Below are 17,817 nucleotides of genomic sequence, written 5' to 3' on the forward strand. Positions count from 1 at the left end.
TGTGTGTTTGTGTTTGTGTGTTTGTGTTTGTACCCGCTCACGTACGATTGTGTGGATAGTAGATTATGGATTTGTTTATTGTTTCTTAGCGTATGTGGAGAGTATAGTTTGGGTTTTATTATATGAAATGAAAAAGTAGGGGATGTTTTCCTTCACGTCCGCGCGTTGTTTGGTCATTTATCTAGGTAAGATCAATTTTACGTTTTAGGGGGATGTTTTCCTTCACTTACGCGCTTTAAGTATAAGAACCCACAGTATTCGTCGTTCAAACCATTCTGCAAAGAATAAAAAAAGAAGATGGCTTCTAACCAAATGGACAAAATACAAACATTACAAGACGTTTTAGACAACTTAGGAATGATGGAGCAGATGTTGATAAGACTGGTTGAAGACCATTATTCCTATAGTCCCCATCGTGTAAAGATGGAAATTAATAACTTAAAAAAGGTAAAGGACAAGATTAGTGGTGTCATGAAAGAGATAAAGGAGGAGAAGGAGGATGAAGAGGAAAGAATAAGAATAAGCAAATGGAACGAAAAGATTGAAAAAGAAGAAGAAAATGAGAAGAGGAAGAAAGAAGAGGAGGAAGAGAAGAAGAAAGAAGAGCAGGAGAAAAAGAAAGAGAAGAAGAGAAAGAGTGTTGGAGATAAAATAAGAACTTGGTGGAGAAAAAGAAGAAATTAGAAGCAGAAGAAGAAGAAGAAAACCCAAAGGCCCTTTTCAGGGCCAGCCATATTTCTCGAAAAGAGATAGCCTTTCCATTGCCTACCCCTTTTTAAAAAAATTTAAAAAAAAAAAAATCCCATATTCAATTCCCCTTGACGCTATAAAGTCCCACCCTGTTTAAATTCCTTTGACGCTAAACCGTCCCACGATTTTTCTCCATGTTAATTTCCCTTGTCGCTAATCTGACCCACGATTTTTCTCCGTGTTAAATTTCCCTTGACGCTAATCTGTCCCAGGGGTCTCTGTAATGCTAATTCCCATTGACGCTAATGTATCCCACCTTACTACTCCCGTATTACACACCCGCTTCTTGCATAAAATGAAACTGTATTTTGCCAACACTAGTATGAGGCATGGTGTAGTCCTGGCAAGTGCGTGTAGAAATTTCTTCAAAAATATGTAATGTTTGACGAGATTCGTTCTTGATTTAAACATTATAGGACAGGACTCACAGTAAATCACATTTTGTAAAGCGAGGCGAGAATTGTAAAACTTAAGATTACTGTGTTGCAAAAAACAAGAGTAGTGTGTGCTGTCAAACAAACACTTGAAGTCTTTTTTTTATATTCTTCTATTTCTATCAAGTAATTGTTTAAAAAATGGTTGCCTTTCTGGAGCGTCACGAAAGCATCTCTACAACGCATGAGAAACCCTCTTTGCTGACAATAAATTGCTATTGGTATTTGTAAATATACCAAGAAATATTGACCTTTTCCATGGAAACTGAAATTTAGTAAGCTAAAATCCTAGATGTTTCCTGTGCAGAAAACTGTTCTTGGAGGGCAGTGACAGAATGAGGGCCATGGAAGTATAATCAATTTTTCGAGTTTATTTATACTTTGTGCAACATATACATCAACATGAAATGTCTTCGTTTTCATTTTTAATTTTATTGCTGCAACTCTTTAATGGAAAAAAAATGAAGAAACAATTCAGTTGAATAACCTCGAACTATTGCTTATATTGCTACTGGCGATGACACGTCATAGAATCATTGTGATTTCATGAAGTATTATAGCATAATAACAATCACGGGCGTAATGACTTTTTTCTTTATTTTTTCGTATGCCAGTATTTATATGTAAAGTATTTTTCTGTCATGTGATGAAAAATGCTGATGACGTTCAGATAGGGATGACGCATTACGTCGACCCGATTTAACAACCACGCACCTGATACCAGGTTTAAAAAGTATGCCAAAAGTCCGCATCTCACCTAATTGTTAAACATACAAAGAGCACCTACCATGGCTTTGTTTGTTCTTCTAATGTTAGCTTTGCCCTGTCGTGATCTCCCTCCCCAATCAAACGGAAACGGAAAAGATGGCATTCATTTTTGTCGTCTGTAACTGTGTAGGTTATGTAACTATTATAGTCCAGACTGGTCCATGCATCGGGTAATTTCCTTAACCCATCAACAAGAGCGTAGTAACTAAAATAAATGGACGAGAAATCATTTGATACATCTAAGTGAAAACACCAGTTTTTCTCAGATATTAACTTAAAAATCTTGCAGACGAAATGGGAATGGATGTGTAGACTTAAGTTATGATGCGCATTTTTAATTTTAAATCGAACTAGGCAAAGCAGAAATTACAGTGGACGAACTGTTCATATTGGAAATATCGGCAATTATTAAACACCTTTTGTATGAACACTTGTTTTCACCATGTCCATGACGCATATAGTTCATTCATGCGCGCAATTTAGATTAAAATGATTAGTTCAATAAAGAGAAAGAGACCTTGACCTGTCTCGAGTAAATATGATATCACGAAACAGACAACTGAACTTCGTCTTACACAATGTTTTCAGGACATCGAAATTCGAATTAATGGTTGATGTCTTGAACTGTTAAACGCTGTAGGAAGTACGTATGGATAGATGGCTATTTTGATTTAGCGTTAACTTGCATTTTGCTTTTTCCATGTAAACAATCTTGCGAAAAACACAACATAATTAAATATTATCAATTAGAAATGAAATTATGTGGTATCTTTTAAACAATTTTGTATTGAGGCTTTCATGTTATTTAACTTCAACATATGAAGAAAATGGTATTGAGACAAACTGGAAGCGTATAACTTTTCTCTTGCCTTTTCTTTTACAAACTCTAATAAAATCGAAAACAAATACAAATAAATATCAAACATAATGAATTGCAATATCTGGAATGCCTTTAATTTTTTGCTAATAATCCGTACCTATGTGAACATTGGTAGCTTAAAAACTTACTTGAATGGTTCTTTCAGAGCCCATTGCTCCAGTCCTTGCTTTCCGTCCTCCAAGGCATCGGTAAATTCCTTCAGTGTACCGATGTCATGGAATGGGGATACTCTTCCAGTCATGAAACACAAGTCAAAGGGACCATTCGTCTGGACGTCACCAAATTTCAAGAAAGCGCATCGAAAATCTTTAACTCCAGCGTCACTTGACGTCAGGTTGAAGAACCGAACACGGATGTCAAGGATACCACCAGGTTTGAAGATGTTACAATCAGGAATACTTGGCCTATCGATGATGTCAGCATACCCAGAAACCTCCTCTCCCCACGAAATGTTTATGGTGACAGATAACTGCCATTTCACCTGAAACCACTTATTTGCCGCCTTTTCCATAACACCTTTTTCTGCATGCTGTTTATATATATATATATATATATATATATATATATATATATATATATATATATATATATATATATATATATATATATATATATATATATATGCCTTGATAATAAATCGTGGCTCTTTAGAAATATAAGTTATATATGACATTATCTGTTCGTAAATAATTAACTGATAAAACTTTGACCATATCAAGTCTGAGAAATAGAATGATAAACACTAATACAAAACGATCTAACACGTATAACAACAAATTTACTTATGCATACATTAGACGTGTCATTGGGATTGTTGTTTTTTTTTTTTGATATTATGAATTTAACGCCATCTTTCAGCGCAAGATAGGCCCTACATGGCAACCGGTATACCTCGTGGAGGAAGAACCCGAGAAAAATCCGGCAAGAACCACCAACCTTCGGAAAGCTACTGTCAAGCTTTCTCAACGGTGAGTGAGCAATGCTCCAACCCACCCCACTCCACCGAAAATGAACACTGAATATGTAAGCTTTGTTTTCCATTGGATGATTTTAAGACACTGTCAGCAGTACTCTGACTGGCTCATTATACATCATAGTTTAATATTCCACAGCGTAGAACTAGTAGAGTTTGGCTGAATTGGGAGATTACTGACCAATCGGTCTTAGTGACCTTGAACTTTGGTCAACCCATGCGGTCTTAAACTAAACTCAGCATGCAGTAACCAAGTGCAAACCATCAACAAGTTTGGTTCAGATACCTAGTGTAGAAATAATGCCATTGTGTGGACTACAATTTCATTCTTTCAGTCATGGTGACTATGAACTCTGACCTTACGATCCTGAAATTAATTGACTGTATCCGTACTCCCACTGCAAACTATCAGCAACGTTTGATAACTATAAACAGGGAACTCGAGTTACTGCAATGAAACTATTTTTTTTTTCAATCATATTGACCTTGACTTGTGACATTTTGATCCCAATAAGAAAAGCATCTTTCTTACTCCGAGTGCATGCGATCCACAAAGTTAAGCAACTGTAGGTGGTAAAAACCTCGAGTTATTGTATGGCAATGAAATTGGTAACATACAGAATAACGGACGGACATCATTATGAAACTATGCGCTCTGCCTAATGGCATGCGAATAAATTTTTTTTTTTTATAAATGTGTGCACCCGAATCAAGTTAAATAGGAATATATGCGAAATAATTTCCGCCTTTAGAAAGAGATATACAGAATGAATCATACGGTCGCATGGTTGCAATGCTATGAAGATGGATCCGCCAACATTCGCCCACGTGTCCTATTAATGAGCAGGATCTGACGTCAGTGTTTGCTTTATCGACAAAGTTTCATATGTCAGGTCATTGGCCCTATTATACTAAAGCGGCACAAGAAGACGCAGATCACTTTACTCGAGTGGTTTTTTTAAAACAGAAATTTATAAAGGAAACTGACTCACTTCTGATAAGAAACAGAAAGCCTAATTCAGTAAGTTTCGTTTATCAAACCAGATGTGGATGAGCCAGCATATCTTGATATAATTACAATAAAGACCTGCCGTGAGTTCCAAATGAGCAAATAATGTAATAATTAAAAAAGAGAACTGCAGTGAGTCCCAAATGAGTAAATAATCACATAAAATGTTCAAATTTTACTAAAGAAATTTACATTAATACTTCACTGATTCCCCTCCACAATTAGATTAAATTGTATCCTGAGGTACTGTTTTGATTCATTCTAAAAGAATAGGAGAGGGACAGTCATACCCTTCCCTCGCTTGATATTATTAATATTAAATATATGACAAGCTGTACAAATGAGCATGTAATTATTACAAAGTAACTTTATTTTTTCCTTACATAGTAGGCTCGCTTAATTTATAATCAGTAAATCAAATGGTCCCTCCCAAAGACACACACACGCACGCACACATAAACAACATATATACAATGCATTTTAAGTTAATAAGCAATCATTACTATGTGAAAGATATCCCATTCTTTCTTTTTGACGGGTATTTTGCTAAAATTAATAATAATAATAATAATAATAATAATAATAATAAGAAGAAGAAGAAGAAGAAGAAGAAGAAGAAGAAGAAATTGAACTTAGTACAACGCCTAATCTTTAGAAGCTCTAAACGCTTTACAATATCAGATTACACATAGAAACATATACAATGACAAAATTACAAACACAAACAACATGATATTAAAAAACAAAAACATGCTGGCAATAATTAAGGAGGTAAACATTACTAAGTCTAAGTCTATTCATTTAGGCAAAATATGTGAATTTTAAGAGCAGTCTTGAATGAAATCGCTTTGTCTTGTACCTAAAGTCAATGGACAATTCGTTCCACGTAGCTGGGCCCTGGTACGCAAAAGAACGTTGTTCGCATGACTTCGTTTTAACAGTGAAAACACGAGTGTCTGAAGATGAGCACAAGTTTCCAGATGGGGTGTACGCAAGGGTGTGGTCAGATATTAGATTGGGGCCATTCAACCAAATACAGCACAGTGAATATATTTCTGTTTCTTTCTGGATCAGTGAAGGTTAGAGAGCGGGTGGGTGGGTAGGTGTGCTATGTTCTTCGTGTTGTAAGGATAATCTTAGCAGTTGTGTTTCGATCATTTTCTCTTCTGTAGTAGACACTGAGACAATTCTAGATAGAATGAATTACAATAGTCCAGCCAGCATATATGGGTTTTAAATTACAGAAATCTTAAACGTATTATTAAACAGTCTAGACAAAATAGTGTATCGGGGCCCCGAGTGGCCGAGTGGTCTAAAGCGCTCTCCGTTACGGATCACTGCCATCTCACCTCTGTCTGCGTAGGTTCGAGTCTCGGATTCGGCCAATGTGGGTATGTGAGAAAGCTTGCCAGTAGCTTCTCGAGGGTCGGTGGTTCTTTCCGTGGTTTTCCCGGGTTCTTCCTCCACCATTAATACTGGCCGCCAGGTATAGCCTATCGTGTGCTGAAAAATGGCTTTAAACTCTACAACAACAACAACAAAAAAGTGTATCAAAATGTTTAGGGTACTGCGCATGCCCGTCGTTAATAATTTTAACGAATAGCAAAGGAAAAGGAATAAATAAGTGTTAATCATTTAGCACAACTATGCATTTATTTATTTAATAATTTATTTATTAATTAACTTATCTATTTACGTTAAATATCTGTGCATACCTCGACGGTTTCGGTTAAATCCACTTCTTTTCCTGTCTTCTTTTTGAAGAGTTCGTATGCGTGGTTTTTCCATCCTGAATTCGCCATCCTATATTTGATTCAATTCTTGAAGTTCATCGCTATTATATGCGTAAGTCACAACCTTGCCACTACCCTGTACAAATGGAAGACAAATTGCATAGATTTTGCATGCAGCGTGTCGAAGAAACACTCAAAGAATGCCGAAATCGACTTGCTTTCTGATTAAGAATGGGAATGGACGGGGTTGGGGTGTATATTAAATAGACGTTCAAAAGAGTGCATAACTTGTGTATATGTAGTTACTTTCAGGAACACAAGTACATGTATATCATATTTCCCGGACTAAGCTCAAGATTTACTTCCAGTATTTTAAGAAAAACTTCCATAGTCCAATACTGTACATGTATATATGAAATGCATGGTGACTTTCGAGATAATGATTTCCATATAAATAGATTTTTATTTCTGGTCACAGGCAGCATATTCACAGGTTTTCTTCCTTAGGCCGATTTAGGTGAAATTGGTTCACCACCTACCATTTCAGTTATTTTACAGATATTAAATGTAGTGGCAATTAATATATCCGACTAAAATGATATGTTATTCATTCTACTTTCTACTCCCATGCACATGAAAAAGCACTTGATGTTGGTCTAAAAGAAACAAACGTGCGAAATTCAAATCTGTCCACTATTACTGAAGCTACTGGGTATAAATGAAAAATGACGTCAAGACTGATTTAGTAACAGTTAACTAGACCTTTAACCTGCTGACTTATAAATGTGAAGGCTCCTTTCTCTTGCTAATGACGGTCCATATACCTTATGAAAATATGTCCACATAACTTAACCTAACTGCGGCAATACTTTGCATAGGTAACGTCTAATTTAGTGACTGACCTTGACCTTCAACCTTCCAAAACCTAAATCAATAGGCTTCTTGCATTGGTTGCGAGAAAATCGGTTGTGATACGACTTGGAAGTAAATATTCTCTGTTTTCCTCTCTGGTGACGTAGGTACTGAAATTACACAAATGCCAATTTTTGATATTCCCGCCGAGTTTAGACCATGGTGAACTCATAGTTGATACCAGTAATAATATTGTGACAACCTGGAAATATGAACAAACAGGAAGTGATTACCGATTACATAATTTCCCTATATTCAGCTTTCAATAACCTGTAGAAGACGTTGCAACATGAACTAGTACTGAGAAAATAAATTCAGTCTAAAATGATATCGATGTTTGACATGATGACCCCTGTAAGAGGCGACCGTATGAGTAACAGGTCATGACAGAACCCACGGGAAGTATCAAAACCGTCAAATACAGAACATTGGTTTATACGCAGACAGTATGTAATATAATGTATCAAAATAGTGGGAATTTAACTTAATTCAGTTTTGATCAGATTATTTGTTCATGAAATCTCCAGAAGCGATTACCATTTTTTCACGCCTCGAATCCAGATTTGTGTGTATGTGATTCGCATTTTTAACGTAGCTTTAACAATTTTTCAGTCATATCGCTACGATGTCTGCATTGTGGCAGTGTATAGTGATATCTAGCACTGGGGCATTATGCCGCAGATATGTAACATGATGTCCCACCCAGTCACATTATCCTGACACCAGGCCGAACAGTCCTAACACTAACCTCTTAATGCTGAGCGCCAAGCGAGGCAGCTGTTTGTACCATTTTTCGAAGTCTTTGGTATGACTCGGCAGGGGATCAAAATCCCACGACCTCCCGTATCCAAAGCGGACACTCTAACCACTAGGCCACCAGAGCGGTTAAATCCGGATTTAAATGATGGAACCGTATGATTAACAGGTCATGATAGAACTGCATCTTGTTGGATTTGAACTCAAATGCTTTTTAACGCGAGGCAGCCATATTATCACTCGACTACGTATATTTTAGAATAACTTAAAATATCTTGGTTATAATTTTTTTCCGTGTCTATTTGACGACCAGTGTAAAAAATAATACCATTTAACTTCAGTGAAATATCAAACGGCCTGTCTTAAAATAAATGTGTGTGTGTGTGTGTGATGTATCAAATAGTTGATGGTTTAATAAACTAGTTGAATAATGTCCAGCTTTTGCGAGCCTTGGCGAGCATGTTAGGCACAGGCCCTGACCTAAGATGTGCGGGGCCCAAAGCAGCATGCGGGTCCAAGGCGGAAGCGATGAGCGCGAGGCCCCAAGCAACAAAAAAATTGCATTGCGGAGTTGATTTCCTGAAAGCGCGGGGCCCAAAGTGGTTGCCTCGTTCGCCTTGCCCTAGACCGGGCCTGGTTAGGCTCGTGCAATGCAAGCAACTCATAAAATACACACTCACCATACGTACAGCAGAACAACATGCATTTGGACATTGGACATTACTGTACTGAATCTGAAGCAGTCAAATACTAAACGCACACAAATACTAACAAACAGTGGTTTACATATTTGTGTGACGTCACTACATTGCACTATAAATATGTAACGTCACTGTTGTTGTTGTTGATCTAGGGTTTAACGCCATTTTTCAGCACAAGATAGGCTATACATGGCGGCCAGTATAACTGGTGGAGGAAGAACCCTGGAAAACCCAGGGAAGAACCACCGACCCACGAGAAGCTACTGGCAGGCTTTCCCACCTACCCACGCTAGCCGAGCCTTGGACTCGAACCCTCGTTGGCAGAGGTGAGATGGCAGTGATCCGGAACGGTGAGCGCTTTAGTGTAACGTCACTGCATTGCATTATAAATATGTAACGCCATTGCATTGTACTATATATGTGTAACCCTATTGCACTGTAAATATACGTGTAACGTCACTAGAATAAACCGACCATCCATTGCTGCAGAACTGAATTGATGGAATGGTTAGAACTTGAGAAAATGAACTGAAGAAATTTCCTTTCCTATTTTATCCTGAACTTCTGGAGGCGTTGCGCCGAATTATGGATGAATTGTTTACACCAGGGTCGAACAAAAGTATCATTAATATGTTTTCAAGTCCTTCATATTTTCAGTTCTGTTACAAGATTATTATCGGTAATTCAGTTACCTCAAATAGTCCTTAACACTGAGCTGGATACCGGCACGACAGATTCATAAAAAACTTGAATGAATATAGGAATGACAGATTCATACAAAACTTGAATGAATATAGAAATGACAGATTCAGACAACAAATGAATGGATATTATCCTGACAGATTTAGACAACAAAAGAATCGATATAGGCATGACAGATCTAGACGTGAGAAAGCTTGCCAGTAGCTTCTGGTGGGTTGGTGGTTCTTACCAGGGTTTTCCCGGGTTCTTCCTCCACCATTAATACTGGCCGCCATGTATAGCCTATCGTGTGTTGAAAAATGGCGTTAAACCCTACAACAACAACAACAACAACAGACCTAGACAACAAACGAATGGATATTCATGTATGAATGGAAAAGGGCATGACAAATTCAAACAACAACTGACAGATGCAGAAAAAATGGAATGGATATAGTCATGACAGATTTAAACAATTGAAGCCTTCATGAAATTCAGAATTAGATGCCAACAATTCGCATTATTCAGCCTGTTAATTTATGTACTTCTGTTTTCTCTTTGTTTTAAGCCACCCACTGCTAATTAGCGTGTTGCTTGGCAATATTTGAAAGCTAAACTAATTTCCTTTTCTTTTATTCCTTTTTCTCATAAAATACTTCGGGTTGTTTTAATCGTTTGCAAATTTCCAGCACTATTTATTTCCGCATTGGATCTTTTACTCAAGATTGATAGTCCTTACACAGCAATGGAATTACCAATATGCTTGAAATATGACACTATAACTTGATTTTCTTAAATGGCAGTAATGTAGATGTCAGTTTTATACATATAAAATATATATGGACCAGTTGTAATGACTTTGGAACAGAATCATTTGAGTTGTAGGGGTAGGCAGTTTTCTGATTTCAATAATACTGTTGCTTTAAGCGTACCAGGCCATAGGTATCATCATATATTCATATGTGTTCAGAGATGATGGCATCTCCATCATATTCCTACTTGAAAATGACGTAAGTAGCCCTGACGGAGAATTACATCATACTGCATTCAAACGTCACAAGACCATTTCACATCTGTTACAGCGAATATATTGTCTATAAGATGACGTGATTACTTGCGTATGTCTTTTATGTGAATCAATTATTTATTAACTCTGAATATGAAAAATGTACGGCTTGGCAGGAATTCCAAAGTTCAATTCGGAAATTTTGTAGTCGGTCAAAAACCGTCGGACATGAGTACGAGTATAACTAATTCCGTTGACCTGCAATCAACGTTTCCACTTCGATTACATTAGATTTACAAAATGTCAGTTTGACTTGGAGAACAAATCACAAACCAAAATTATGATTGAGATGGTCCCCCATTTTACTGAACAGGTAACAGAATTTATGCCCTTTCCCTATCATCTTCAGCACTAGAGAAATGTTGAGTGTCAGTAAATACCAAATTAGGCGAAGAAAAGTGGATGGATTCATTATCTTTATGAACAGCGACGAATAATCGAATCTTATTCGATACAACGAACGTACAATTGAATAAGAACATTCTGTATTTGTTTGAACTCTAGAGGCAATGCCTGTCCCAAGTTTTGTTAGGTTACTACTTTGACACTAAATAATTTGAGAATCACGCAACATAATTGTATAGGAAAAACAAATATGGGGTACATGCGTTCTGAAGATTTAAACAACGATTGACCTATAACACAAACCTCTCTAATAATTGATCCTAGAAATATGTGCACCCCCACCCCTCGTCGTACTATTTGCAGTATTACAATATGCAGTAAGCACATCGTGCATATACTTAATGCAGCCTTGTCAACGCTTAAATCGACGATCTTAACATTACTCACAAGTATGTATTATATACGTTACTTACCTTCACAGTACAATTTTTAACCCTCAATACCCGAAATTTGCATACCTTCGTATATGTTTATGATATATAAAGTAATCATTTACTTTTACTTACTGCAAAGACTGCTATCTTTCACTGGTTTAGTTTGGAGCATTCTTCCGGGATCCAACAGTAGGATGTATATGTACTGCTCTAAACATGAAGTCAGATCCATCCCACGCTTTGACCCGATTTCACTTGACGAACCAAATATAGACACCTGGCTATTGAAAGCTGTGAAAATGTATATGGCTAGAGTGTTGTGGTAAACATGCGTAGGTAGAATAGGGTTGAATTTAGCAGGTATGAGCCTGTGACTATCTTATTTATAGAGGATCTCAAATGGGCAATGATTTAATATTGAATTTATGAAACGAGTTGAATAATGTCCAGCTTTTGCAAGCCTTGACGAGCTAAAGCTGGACATTATTTAAAAAGAGTTTCATCAATTTCATATTCAGTCATTACCTCTTTGAGATTATTTTTATCACATAGTTTTTATTTCAGTGGACATTATTTATGCACAAAGAAGAACGAATAATTTCGTTCATTCCGACATACGTTGCACATTTTAGTTGTTGTGCGTAAAAAATAGTCACAAACAAAGCTGAACTAGTATTAACGCTTAAAAGTAGATTATATATTTCTTACAGGAAATTTTAGAGTCATGTAATAACTGTGTTAGATATTCGTATTTAAATAATTAAAGTATGCTTGCTCAAGCGTTTCGCGACTTCAATCATGTTATCTGTTTTGGCCCCGAGCCAAAAAAAAAAAAGGTCTGACGTACATGGTTGAAACAAAAACACTCCTACATAAAACTTCAGTGTACAAATAATATAGAAACAGCTTTTATTGTTGATGCGAACAGATCGGATTAATTGTATAAATGCACACATTACTTCTTGACTGGGGAAGAAATTCAAAATCAGATAGGAATACATATGTATTTTGTTTATTATTTTGTATAAAGTGTGTAATTTGTACCATTCTATCTAATCTTAAGTATTAAATGAAAGAATGGAAAGTAAAACCATGACAAAAGGGATGGAACGGCATTATATCGTTCCTTTCCAACATTTTATTCGTTTCCTAATCAATAACACCATCTTAGTTTACCTGTGTTCCTACTTGAATACGTACATACCGCATATACTAGTTATTAAGTATAGTCAAACTGCAAAGAACGAAGGTCTGGATCTGCCGTAACATATTGTGTCTGCAGATCAGGGTCTATGTTGTTTTGCGACGGCAGATCTGGGTCTGAGCAGTTTGCAGTTGGTCTCATCCTACACGCGAGTATAGACGGTTCAAAACGGACGGATCCTACTGTACATATAATTAGACACGGGAGATAATGGTTTATCTTTCAGTTTATATGTCACTATATCTTATCTAATGTACAGTAGGTGGTACAGTAACGTAAGAGATTCGAGTTGAAATCTTCAAATTGTCTTGACGATTCTGCGGACTGGTAAGTTCACTTGGCAATCTGATTAAAATCAGATGTCATTGTCCTACGTATAGGACAATACAGATCTGATTTTAATCAGATTAGTTTAATTGGTTACCACTCCGGCATTAGAAGGGATGAAGACCCAGTTATTGTCTGAGCTGTAAATCCGGTTTCCAAATAAATATTAGATCACTACATGATATAATACATTTTTAGCATTAACCGCATTTTACGTTTTATGGTAGTTGATTAATTTCTTTGTTCACTATTTGACCCTTTTCTTTCTTTTTCATCTTAGATGCCGTGAATCTTTATTTGATATTTTATTTGTTTCCATTTTTTTCTGTAATTACGTAATAGACTCGTTATTAATATTCGTTGTTTCTATACATATTTTATCATCTCTGTATAGGTGTAGGTAAATACTCATTGCTATATATTCGTAATAACAAAACTATCTGATGGAAGTGAAAATTATTTGTTTAAAAGAGCTGTAATAGGAATACACGTTTTGTCGATTCTACATTTTAGGAAGCGGTCTGTTTACTCATGTTTCCGACCAAAATGGACTTTTATTTCAATACTGTCTTCATTTTGTGGATATGCTGTTCTTGGGTTAACTGCATCTTGTTTGGACCAGAAAATCCGATATTCCTCGCTGACGCCATTACCGAAACAGCATGTGGATTAGTGAAAGGTCTAAGGCAAGATGGCGCCTATTCCTATCGTGGAATACCGTACGCAGAGCCACCTGTTGGCCAGCTGAGATGGAGTCCTCCGCGACACCTGAGCAAAGACCTTGGCACTTGTTGGTCAGGCATATTGGACGCGCGAGAGTTTGGATCAGAGTGTTATCAAAGAAATGCTTCTGACCAAAGTGGATTCAGTGGGAACGAAGATTGTCTGTACCTCAACATTTGGACTCCTTCATTAAACAAGATGGCACGACTTCCGGTGATGGTTTGGGTTCATGGGGGTTCTCTTCAGAATGGAAATGCAAACGAACTGACGTATATGCCAACTGCAGAGCTCTCAAAGGAGACGAACTTTGTGTATGTGGGGATGAATTACCGTTTGCAGGCATTTGGTTTTATGGCACTTGGGATTCTTTCTACGAATTCCACAACAGGAACGTCAGGAAACTACGGTCTCATGGATATAATTGAGGCCCTTCGTTGGGTACAAAATAATATTCATAATTTTGGAGGGGATCCGATGAAGGTAAAAAAAAAATGTATTCGACAAGATTTTATTTTCATATACCTTAATACTCATTTAGGTATCTTTCAGGAGAAACAATAATAGTCTTTTTAGCATAAATGTTGCAGTCAAATAATAGGTAAAAAGTGATTGCGAAAAAAATTATTCTTTGACACTCGTGATTTGTTCTGATGTTAAATTGTTCGTGTTTTCCATTGTGGAATAGTTATCATGTCCTTCTCGGAAGTTAAGTAGCTGTTAATGACATAATCGACTTGCTTTAATTAGAAATTCTTACTTTAATAAGCACCAAGTATATCAGAGACGAAATATAGTATCTTCCATCTAGCAGCTATATATAAGTTGTTTTGTAGTCATAACGTGAACAAAGTCGCACGTGCTGAAAGTTATATCTTCTCTATTCTTCATTAACAAAATATCACTTTCAGGTTACTATATTTGGTCACAGTTCGGGGGGAACGGCCGTCTTTGCACTTCTTGCTTCTGCCCTGAGCAAGGACCTTTTCCACCAGGCCTGGCTCTCAAGTGCCTCTCCTGTTCTAAATAAAATGGCAAGGGATGCGTTCAAGGACAACTCAGTATTTCTGAACATTACCGGCTGCTCTGACATCGATTGTTTATACGGGTTATCTCCATCTCAGGTTACTGCAGCTGCACCATGGGATGTCTACCCCTATTGGTCAATGGAAGACATGTTGGATCTTCCCGTTAAGGGGCGCTTTGATGGTGCAATGGCTATCGTTGATGGTGCGTTTTCAGAGGTTTATTTTTTTTTATGTAGGTTAAATTCGTGTTATATATAAGCATAGTAGAACTTCTCTCTCCTTCTTGATTTCCTCTCTGAAGAGCTCTTTGATCAGGTCTTCAGTCACTTTCAACATTCTGACATTCTCTGTCTCTGCAGGCCTCGGTATCAGGCTTTGCCTGACACAATGTAAATTCAAGTAAGCTTCGTTCAGCTTGGCTAGTCTTGAACGGATCTTCACAGGAGGATGAATCAACAATGGATGGTTAGACTGTTGACTGTCCTGCTTTGTATGGTTCAAGCGCGACGCGATAGAAAACAGCCCTACTCTGTTTAGAGTCGGAACGCTAGAATAGTTTGATTTGAGGGATAGAGAGAAGTCAAAGAGCATATATCATGCTAAAAAGGCAAACAAACGACAGATTCATTTTTTCAAAACACAACATTTTTATTCAAATAACTAACATCGAACAATTAACAATCAACACATTTTTAAATTAACACTCCAATAAACTAACAAACATTTTTTTATTTAACCAACTCTTTTGGACAAGGTTGACAACGTTGTGAACTGAAGTTAGACTTACACTGTTGGAAGTCATTGGGCCATTGATGTACACTACATTTCCTAGCTAAAGACAAAAGATAACCATAATGTTCACAAAACCATCGAACTACTTTGGCATCGTTTCTAGATGAGTGACGATCAAAATAAGTCACTAAATGTTCTAAAGAATATCCAAGACTGTGTTGATGAAGAAAATACACACAATATTGTCCACACACCATGGAATATGTGCCTTGTAAATTCATCAGAATTGAATCGTGTTGTCTGAGCATTTCTTCTCATAAAGTCCATGATGTCTTCCAAAGGGGGCAAGCCGTACGAATCGAAATACTCCACAAAACCTTCTTTTCGAAAGTAGACGGTTACCCAGTGGGTTCCTGGGAAATGACTGTCGTCCGTGTTGATGACATAAGCTTGATGGTCTTGAGGTTTTCAATGAGGCAGTTCATCTTTAGCACACATGACAGGATTCCAAGAGGCAGTGTACGAACTGTGGCTCAAAAGATAATAAAGTTTCCAGGTATCCATTTTTGTTGTTGTTTTTTCTTGTTTTTCTTCACAGGTAATGATAAGTGATCAATTCAGTCCTGACTTTCTGTTTGAAAATGTCTGACAAGTAACCGTTTCTTCGTTTCGTCTCTGCAGACTGAGTCAAGAGAGCTTCGGTGTGACGGATCCCTAGTGCCATTAGTGGAGGAGAGGAATGATACCGCAGGTCTTTATACCACTGATGCAACACGGCTTCTTCCGAGATGAGACTCTACGCTTCGTCCAGATACTCGTCCAATTTTTCGTCTTGACTCAGCATCAAACATTAATCGTGTTGAATTTGACTGGGATGATTATTGTAACATCCATAGCAATCTTTCTTGATCAGTTCCGTAATTTTTAATGTCAGGTATTCGGCAAAACAGGAGACTAAATGTTGTTCTTGTTCTGGCCATTTGGACTTCGTGACTATGTTGATTTCGTCATTGTCTTGGGGTTCTGCTTCCATGGTCTCCTCCCATTCCAAAGATTCTCCACTATTCAAAGAGGGATGACAGTCTTCCATAGCTTCTAATAGTCTAGAATGACTTCTCTCAAACTGTTGATTAATATGGTATTGTCGAATTCGGCATACAGGATGACGTTCACCGTGTTGTTCACAGGTATTGACTTTGCAAACTGAAGTTCCACACGAATCTGGCCGGATTTTATAGGGTGGAAATGTCCCACGTCGCTGCCTTGGTCTTGGGTGAAATCCAAAGCCCACAAAGTGTACCCTTCTGCATAATCCTCGTACGTAATGCAGTGACTGGTGTTGGTTCCTGACTTTCCTGTAGCATCGTACAGGGACAAGTACGATCTCAAGTAATTCTTCTTCTCGTCACTAAAGTCAGGTTCGAAATGTCTGGTACACAAGATTTTGCCATCTCGACTGACTTCGATCCCCTGTCACCAAAACTTACATTACCCATATCATTACCCCAATAAACATGCATCACGTGGACTTAAAAGAAACACTCACTCACTTTTTACTTACAAACCCTAACTACTACCAAAAACACACTGACTATTTGACAAGCAATGGAAACGAGGTGCTTATGACACACTTCGAACAAAGTTAAAGAAACGAAGTACTTGTATACACACTTCTATTTTTTATAACTTACTAACATACCATTGGCGCTTGAATTAGTATCTCTCTTCTAGAGTATTGGGTAGCCTTGAAAAGGGCTGGGGGCTTTTTTTGGACGAGGTGGTATGGCAACCTTTTATTGTCTAAGATTGCGGTCCCGTCTGGCAGCAGGTTTTCCCACAGGATAGGGTCTGCTTCTTCGGAAAGAGAAGAACTCTTTGGTGCCTACACGGCAGTCGACAAAACCTCTGTCTGGTTCCTGCTGCTGCTGCTGCTGCTGTTGATGCTGATGCTGCTCTCTATCTCTCTCTATCTCTGCTGTTTCTGAAGTCTGTACTTCTCTGATCATGGATTGATGTTCAGCGGGAATGGTGAAAGTTTTCACTACCACGCGTCGTATCTGATACTTGGCGGTCATTCTGATCAAAGTGTGACTGCTGTCGTTTCCCACTTAATGTAACACTTCCACATGTCGCACGTAGAGTCTGGCTTCTTGGATGATGGTTTTGTAACAGACAGAAACACTTATCAAATGGAAAGCGGCACTGCTACGATTCAGTCTCAGGCGGACATCCACACCGTTCAGCAAATACTTTTCTTACAACCACTTGTCTAAATGCAAACGATCCATCAGTCCTAAAAAAATATTTGGGGCCTTTGATATCGTTTCGTCGGACATTGAATCCCACCTTGTGGTTGGGGTCTTT

At 37.6% G+C, this 17,817-nt stretch overlaps 2 protein-coding genes across 2 annotated transcripts in view; one reads left to right on the plus strand and one right to left on the minus strand.

Annotated features, from left to right (window-relative positions):
• Positions 1–11,684, minus strand: part of LOC149786208 (polyunsaturated fatty acid 5-lipoxygenase-like) — a 37,876-nt gene extending 26,192 nt beyond the window's left edge. The window contains exons 1-5 of the mRNA XM_089976578.1: positions 11,575–11,684; positions 7,450–7,569; positions 6,530–6,683; positions 2,961–3,361; positions 1,972–2,157 (exon numbers count right to left, since the gene is read on the minus strand). Coding sequence (XP_089832704.1) covers positions 1,972–2,157; positions 2,961–3,361; positions 6,530–6,616 — 674 coding nt within the window. The 5' untranslated portion in view covers positions 6,617–6,683; positions 7,450–7,569; positions 11,575–11,684. The remainder of the gene's footprint in view (positions 1–1,971; positions 2,158–2,960; positions 3,362–6,529; positions 6,684–7,449; positions 7,570–11,574) is intronic.
• Positions 11,685–12,710: 1,026 nt separating this feature from the next.
• LOC149786209 (uncharacterized) overlaps positions 12,711–17,817 on the plus strand; it is a 47,510-nt gene continuing 42,403 nt past the window's right edge. The window contains exons 1-3 of the mRNA XM_089976579.1: positions 12,711–12,973; positions 13,487–14,176; positions 14,605–14,923. Of these exons, the coding sequence (XP_089832705.1) occupies positions 13,505–14,176; positions 14,605–14,923 (991 nt within the window). The 5' untranslated portion in view covers positions 12,711–12,973; positions 13,487–13,504. The remainder of the gene's footprint in view (positions 12,974–13,486; positions 14,177–14,604; positions 14,924–17,817) is intronic.

Source organism: Sinohyriopsis cumingii, chromosome 12, assembly GCF_028554795.1.
Source record: "Sinohyriopsis cumingii isolate HCF-2022 chromosome 12, ASM2855479v2, whole genome shotgun sequence".
In the NCBI taxonomy this organism is placed as follows: Eukaryota; Metazoa; Mollusca; class Bivalvia; order Unionida; family Unionidae; genus Sinohyriopsis; species Sinohyriopsis cumingii.